The sequence below is a fragment of the Chelon labrosus genome (assembly GCF_963514085.1).
Source record: "Chelon labrosus genome assembly, chromosome: 4".
NCBI lineage: Eukaryota > Metazoa > Chordata > Actinopteri > Mugiliformes > Mugilidae > Chelon > Chelon labrosus.
In genome coordinates, this window is record NC_140340.1 from 32,161,808 (window position 1) to 32,169,765 (window position 7,958).

The 7,958-nt window shown below is 45.9% G+C and overlaps 1 protein-coding gene across 1 annotated transcript; it reads left to right on the forward strand.

Annotated features, from left to right (window-relative positions):
• The first annotated feature begins 936 nt into the window (after nt 1-936).
• On the forward strand, nt 937-5,105 carry LOC311486484 (uncharacterized protein). The gene is made up of 2 exons (XM_084542352.1): nt 937-1,146; nt 2,810-5,105. The coding sequence occupies exons 1-2, from the start codon at nt 960-962 to the stop codon at nt 3,604-3,606; spliced, it is 984 nt and encodes a 327-aa protein (XP_084398478.1). The 5' UTR covers nt 937-959; the 3' UTR covers nt 3,607-5,105.
• The last annotated feature ends 2,853 nt before the right edge of the window (nt 5,106-7,958 follow it).

The following is a 7,958-nucleotide window of genomic DNA, read 5'->3' on the forward strand; positions in this document are numbered from 1 at the left end:
TAGATGTATATATTGATGGTTTGGGTTTTTCGAAACTCTAAAAACATTATGGGGGCGGCACAGTGGCGAGGTGGTTAGCACTGATGCCTCATAGCGAGAAGGTCCCAGGTTTGAATCCATGGTCAGACTGGGCCTTTCTGTACCCGCTTGTTCCTGTTAAGGGTCGCTGGGTGTGCTGGAGCCTATCCCAGCTGTCATTGGTCTAGAGGTGGGGTCCACCCTGGACAGGTCTCCAGTCTATCACAGGGCTAACACAGAGAGACACTCACACCTACGGCCAATTTAGAATCACCAATGAACCTAACCAACATGTCTTTGGACGGTGGGAGGAAGCTGGAGAACCTGGAGAGAACCCACGCAGATGCAGGGAGAACATGCAAACTCCACCCGGGACCTTCTCGCTGTGAGGCATCAGTGCTAACCACCAGGCCACTGTGCCGCCCCACACATGGACAATTCCACTTTATTCTGTTTCTGTATGTTTATCTTATTTTGCCACATATCTTTATATATTTGTTCTATTTTATTTTATTCATTGTATTTCTGTGGGCTCCACGCACCAAGAATTTCATTACTGATATTTCATTGTTTCAGAGTATTTGACAAAAAAGGAACCTTGACTCGTGAATCGTGCTTTCTCTTCCTCCACATCATGTCTGTCCACTATCACTCTGTGCAGTGGCTCTAACTCTCATCAGTCCTCATCTTTTCATTGCTTTAGTCCCAGGCTGCACCTTTGAATGTGTGTTTGCAACAAAATCCACAAAACCTGGCACCTTCCCTGTTTTTCGCCTCCCGCCCACTAGGAGGAGTCGTCACCTGAGCGCTTCTGAAATCCGACAGCAGGTAGAAGCCGGTCTGCTTCCACTTCCGCTTTAGTAAACGTAAACAGAAGGACACCACCCCCCCAACCCCCCAGCCTCCCCCACACCACCCCACACCTGAGACAGTGGAAGAAAATGACCAAGCTGGAGCTGTTGAATGTGTTTCTGAACGACAGGCTGACAGCCGCAGCTGAGGAGATTTTCCGCGCCGTTAAGGACACGGTGGTGGAGTACCAGAGCGAGATCCTGCGCTCCAAAGACGAGAACGAGCGCCTCAGACGGCTGCTCAACGTAGCCGTGCAGCGGCTCCTGCTGCAGCCAGGTGAGGGGGTAGCTACAGGGGCTGTTTGCACTGACTGCTACCTGAACGCTGTCTTCAGTGATGTGCTGAACGTCACGACCAGGCTCGTTCAGAATATACATTCAGATTTACAGGAGGAGTCACAGTGGGACAGTGTGTGTTAACATTTTACACATGTTAAACACCTGACGATGGGTTAGAGATTTCACAGTGGGTTGGGATGCCAAAAAAACTTTGACCTCTTCTTGGTCCTGTTAAAGGTTCAGAAACGTGAAGTGTTAGAAAAACTGGAGAGTGAATCGCTAATAATCAAAATACACAGAGGTACTGATTTAATGGTTATAGTTTATATCCTGAATCTGCCTGAGATTACCCTAATCTCCTGATAGGGCACCTGAGCACTTGAATGCATCATTGAACACACTTGCTCTTGTCGTCTCCTCCCAGTATGCACACTGCTACGACGGAGTATTAGGGCCACATTGAGGGGAGAAAAAAAAAATCACAAACTTCGAGAATAAAGTCGTAATTTATGAGAATAAAGTCATAATTTTATGAGAAAAAAGTCTAAGTAAAACGGAATCCATGTGCCATAAGGCGTTGGGGCCTCTGCAGGTGTATTTGTGCTCGCCGGAGCTCGACTCCCTCTGGATCCAGAATCTTAATTATCAGTCGGATTGTTTCTTGAGACACCACGAAACCCCTCTGAATGGCCCGCTGATGCATCCACCGATAACCCTGCAGTTGACCAGTTCCAGCCATTTCCCCCTCCACAAAAGCAGCGACTTCCTCCAAGTCCGTCTGGTTCTTTCTGGGGAAAAGATGCATTTTCTTGCATATTCTTTTTAAAGTCCTAATACTTATGATGATGTGATGCTGTTTGTGAAACCTATCCTAAAGTACAACTCCACAATCCTCCACGGCCCTCATTTTACCAACTGTCTTCCTCTAAAACAACAGGTTAGAATATTATGACTTTTTTCTCATAAAATTATGACTTTATTCTCGTAAATTACAACTTTATTCTCATAAATTACGACTTTATTCTCGAAGTTTGTGATTTTTACTCCGTCGTACACTGCAGCTTCCTCAGGGTTTTCGCCGCAAGTTCAGCGTGTCCTGAACCCCAGCGACTGCAGGTGCTGCAGGAAACAGTCCTAAAATTTGAGGAAAGCACTTTCTGATCGAAGAATCGTCTTAAAACACAAGACCTCCTGTAAATACATAGCACGTCGTATGAGCAGCATGCTTGTGAAGCACAGGTTCTGGGTTTATTCCTACATGCTGCTCATTTCCCAGAAACAAAGCTTTAGTGGTGGCTATTATAAGGTCTGAGAATGTTTTGCAATGATTTAAGGGCATAAGAAACACAAGATGTTTCTACTGCAGCTCCAAAGAATAGGACTGAAAGTACGTAGGGTGCTTAACCTTTTTAATAGCATTTCACTTTCTCACGCTTCAGCATCTTTCAGCTGCACATCACCAACATCACAGCTGTCCTCTTTATTTACCCGTTGCCATACTAAATTGTCATATCAGAGCAACATGCTTACCTGGACTGAACTGACTGTGATCAGCTCTTCTGAGGTTCAGAGTCCAGGCCCCAGTTGTCAGGTTGAGGCAAAGTATGTAATACGTCTTTTGAAATCCATCCAGCATAACTGTGATCTTTGTAACTTTTCAGATCCTCACTCTGTCCAACCCCACGAAGACGATCAGTTCTCTGAATGGAGAAGAAGTGTGGAGCAACTGCCTCAAGTTAAAGAGGAACCAAAACTAAGACACAGTCAAACCGATTGTTCACAAGCTGCTCGAGACTCGGAAGAAGGAAACTGTAGTCGCGTTGACCTCCAGAAGTCACATCCTCCGCCAGCACTGCCTGTCTCTCCACCTCCACTAATATCCCCAGAGATTAAGACAGAGACTGACACGGAGGACAGCAGGAAACAGCTTCCAGCCAACAGCTTATCATCACCCATAAAAGTTCTTCTAAACTGCAGAGCAACTCAGAGTGATTTTTGTGCCACCACCACCACCACCGCAAAGAGTCACAGAACTCAGAAAACTGACCAGCAGGTGAAGGGGCTGCTTCGCTCAAATGGAAAACCGAGTTCACCCATAACGCACATCAAGACCGTGAGGTCACTGAAACTGCCTGCGTCTCGCTCCTCTCACCCAAGCCAGAGCATCCAGAGGTGGCACAGCTGTAAAGAGTGTGGCAAGGGCTTCAGCTTTGCCTGTCAGCTGGAGGTCCACATGCGCTGGCACACTAAGGAGAAGCCGTACAGCTGCACAGTGTGCCGGAAGAGCTTCACCACGGTGAGCATGCTGAAGAGGCACCACCGTATCCACACGGGAGAGAAGCCCTTCCGTTGCCATGTCTGCGGGAAATGCTTCAACCAGTCGGCGCACCTCAACACCCACTTCAGGCTCCACACCAGAGAGAAGGCCGGCTGGAGCCGGTCGCCACACCACACGTGAACAGAATCTCTGAGCAGAAGCCCTCATTTACTTGTAAATGCTTTCAGCGGCCAGATTTTAAGTTCAAACCGTTAACAGTGATGGTGCTCGCTTGTGTCTAGTTGTTGTGCAATAAAGAGTAGTACATGAAGATTTCTTGTCCATACGTTGTGGTGACTGTGGTTGTGAATGCTTCCCAAGATAAGATGTGCAAATGTAACGGCAGTCGCAGCCACGCCTGTACTGGCAGAAAGTAACTGACATTTCTTTTCACAAATGTGACGCATTTCACGTAAAAAAAGATAAAAACATTAGAATAAACTAAACCTAACAACCCAATGGAGAAACTGCCAGTGTGTTAAAATAAGCCACATACATAAGCCACCTTGGTGTTGGTAAAAAAAACAAAACCAGAAAAACAGGTCACGTTTTATTTTCTCTGGTGGGACAAGTGATGTACTGCGTGGAAGACGGAGAGGCATGACTGAAGTCACCAGAGATGAGGAAGAGGGATTATGGATACTGTGTTTGCAGGACATCACAGGCTGTGTCGGCATTAGCAGAGGGAGAATGCACCATGCTGTGGTAAGAATATGTGAGAATTCCCTTGGCAGGTAAGAGTAGTTCACAGTTCAATGTCCTTACAAGAGAGTTGCTCCTATATAGTGATGTTCCCTGGGTTACACCATCTATTGTTAATAAACGTGGCCAGCCCTCCACTTTAGATAGCGATTTCATATTTCAACAAAATTGCACCATTACTATATACACTGCCTGGCCAAAAAAAAAAAAAAACGTCTCCACCTGGATTTAACTAAGCAAACAGGTAGGAGCCTCCTATTGGATAATTACTGCATGGGTGATTATCTTTCAGCTGACAACAAGTTATTTAAGCCCAACTGATGCAATGAGTAGCTTCTCATTTCTTCAACAACCATGTCTAAAGACACATCCTGTGGTCGTGGAGAAGATGTTAGTCTGTTTGAGAAGGGTCAAATCATTGGCATGCATCAAGCAGAGAAAACATCTAAGGAGATTGTAGAAACTACTTAAACTGGGTTAAGAACTGTCCAACGCATTATTAAAAAACTGGAAGGATAGTGGAGAACCATCATCTTCCAGGAAGAAATCCTGATTGATGGTGATCTGTGATCACTTAAACGTTTGGTGAAATCAAATGGAAGAAAAACAACAGTAGAACTCAGGGCTATGTTTAATAGTGAAAGTAAGAACATTTCCACACGTGCAATGTGAAGGGAACTCAAGGGATTGGGACTGAACAGCTGTGTGGCCTTAAGAAAACCGCTAATCAGTGAGGCTAACTGGAAAAAAAGGCTTCAGTTTACTAGGGAGCATAAAGATTGGACTCTGGAGCAATGGAAGAAGGTCATGTGGTCTGATGAGTCCAGATTTACCCTGTTCCAGAGTGATGGGGGCATCAGGGTAAGAAGAGAGGCAGATGAAGTGATGCACCCATCATGCCTAGTGTCTACTGTACAAGCCTGTGGGGGCAGTGCTATGATCTGGGGTTGCTGCAGTTGCTCAGGTCTAGGTTCAGCAACATTATGTGTCCAAAGAATGAGGTCAGCTGACTACCTGAATATACTGAATGACCTGGTTATTCCATCAATGGATCATATTCCAAGATGACAATCCCAGGATTCATGGGGCTCAGATTGTGAAAGAGTGGTTCAGGGAGCATGAGACATCATTTCCACACATGGATTGGCCACCACAGAGTCCAGACCTTAACCCCATTGAGAATCTTTGGGATGTGCTGGAGAAGGCTTTGTGCAGTGGTCAGACTCTCCCATCATCAATACAAGATCTTGGTGGAAAATGAATGCAACACTGGATGGAAATAAATCTGGTGACATTGAAGAAGATTATAGAAACAATGAATGTGCTGGAATCAAAGCTAAACCTAATTATTGATTGATGAGGCCAGGACCACAGATGAGTCGTATGCAGCTCTGCAGGTCACTATCTCCTTTGTGTTGGAAGTATGTGAGGATGACTGAGTTCATACCAGTTGACGACATCCTCAACCGTCCTGCGTTTCACATGGCTGTATCACCTGAGAGCTTCTGAATATGGCAGCAGCTTGGGATATACTTGATTATACGTGTGATTGACAAAGAGAAAAGGAAGAGACCATTGTCCACCGTGGAACTCAGTGCTGCAGAGCACCTTGTCAGATAAACAGCCATGAATCCTCGGAAAATACAAACGCAGTGTGTTGGCTCATCTTCATCCCTGTGGAGTGTCATGGACTAAGAAATCAGCGACAGATACCGAAACCGTTTTTGTACCTGGCTGTAAACATGTTTAGCTACTTCTGCTGGAAAGTGACATTTTAACATGGAAGTTATTTTCAAATGGGCGTTGACGTGAAGACTGTACTTGCTCAAATTGGCCTCAGTGGAGATTTGAACCTGGTCTTTTGTGGAATATCAAATGTGAGGAGAGAAAAACATGGATCAAGTAAAAACTTCAATATATTGACTGTTTTTCTGTTACAACTATTTGCAACGGGCACATTAAAGCTACTCAGCAGATGTTTGCAAACGTATCTACCCTTTACCCTAATGCCCTAGGGATAGCCTACTTAATATGATCTGATGCCTAAAATGAAAACTACATTGTGTAATCATAATTTGGCCACCAGAGAAGTCCTCCACCTTGCCTTGCCGTGCAGTCCACACCCACCGCCTGCCCCATCAGTCCGCGGTTACGTGTGGAGCGTGTGCACGCCGCGACACACCGGGGATGCGCTTTTGCGGACCAGAGATCAGCTGAGGAGGGGACTGAGAGAGAGGGAGCTGGACTGCATTGACAGGAAACACGGACACAGAGCTCCGGTAACACCGACAGGAAAGAAGAAAGGTTGAGTTTTCGATGCTGCTGCTGCGAAGATGACGGTGCCCGGTGCAGCGGCGCAGGTAAGCGGACACTTCCTGCTTAAAAAATGTGATGTTGTGTAGTTGTTGCCCCCCATTGCAATGACGCATGGGGTGGTGTCCTGGATATGGCTGGGCCGGACCGAGGTGACAGTGAACCGTGGACATAAAAAAAGACACCTGGACAGAATCAGCAGTTGCAGACCCGTCCTGGGGGCTCGGTCCGCCGAATCCCCGTCTCGCTGCAGTGTTTTCCTGGCACCTGGTGCACACGGGCCCCCGCCGCTCTCTGCGCATCTTCTGGATGATGCTGCGGTTTCGTGTTTTTTTTTTTTTGCTGCTGTGCGCAAATCGCACATAAAGGCAACTCAGTCCGGGGGAATTGACCGGGCCCGGCCTTGCCTTGCCGCCTGCAACTGCAGAGGCTAGTGTGTGCATGTTGTGTGTGGGAAAAGTGTCACTGCAGAGGATGAGCGATCCGGAACAGTAAAAGGAGATGTCAAGTTTGGCTTGTTGGGTTAGGCTCCGTGGCTCAGCTGTGGATGAGTCAGGTCTGTTTTTCAGGACTGTAAATGGATTAGAGCATCTGAATGCGGAAGAGGCTGAAAGGGGATTAGTATGATTAGAATGCATCATTTTACGGAATGGAGAAACAGACCTTAAAACAACATACACTTGCTAAGTAAGTATATAGATAGATAGATAGATAGATAGATAGATGTAGCTGCATGCACCGGAGCCCATGTTTCTGGAGACAGGAGAGCAGTACATTATGACCTTGTTGTACCTGGCAGGGTATTCATATGATCACAGTGACTGTTTTACAACATTATTCTTTTGATATATAAAAATATTTCTAATATTTCATTGGACCTCCTTTAGCTTTGACTACAGCACACATTCTCTGTATCATTGTTTCAGTAATCTTCTCCAATATCACCAGATTTATTTCCATCCAGTGTTGCATTCATGTTTCACCAAGATCTTGTATTGATGATGGGAGAGTCTGACCACTGCACAAAGCCTTCTCCAGCACATCCCAAAGATTCTCAATGGGGTTAAGGTCTGGACTCTGTGGTGGCCAATCCATGTGTGAAAATGATGTCTCATGCTCCCTGAACCACTCTTTCACAATCTGAGCCCCATGAATCCTGGCATTGTCATCTTGGAATATGATCCATTGATGGAATAACCTGGTCATTCAGTAAATCTGGACTCATCAGACCACATGACCTTCTTCCATTGCTACAGAGTCCAATCTTTATGCTCCCTAGTAAACTGAAGCCTTTTTTCCCCAGTTAGCTTCACTGATTAGTGGTTTTCTTAAGGCTACACAGCTGTTCAGTCCCAATCCCTTGAGTTGTCTTCACATGATTTCACCAAATGTTTAAGTGATCACTGATCACGATCACTCAGGATTTCTTCCAGGAGGTGGTGGTTCCCCGCTATCCTTCCAGTTTTTAACAATGTGTT

Bases quoted from the DNA above. Each gene is read 5' to 3' on its own strand.
- LOC311486484 (XM_084542352.1), top strand. From the start codon at position 960: ATGACCAAGCTGGAGCTGTTGAATGTGTTTCTGAACGACAGGCTGACA. The intron at 1,147-2,809 runs GTGAGGGGGTAG...GTAACTTTTCAG, and splicing joins GCGGCTCCTGCTGCAGCCAG to ATCCTCACTCTGTCCAACCC.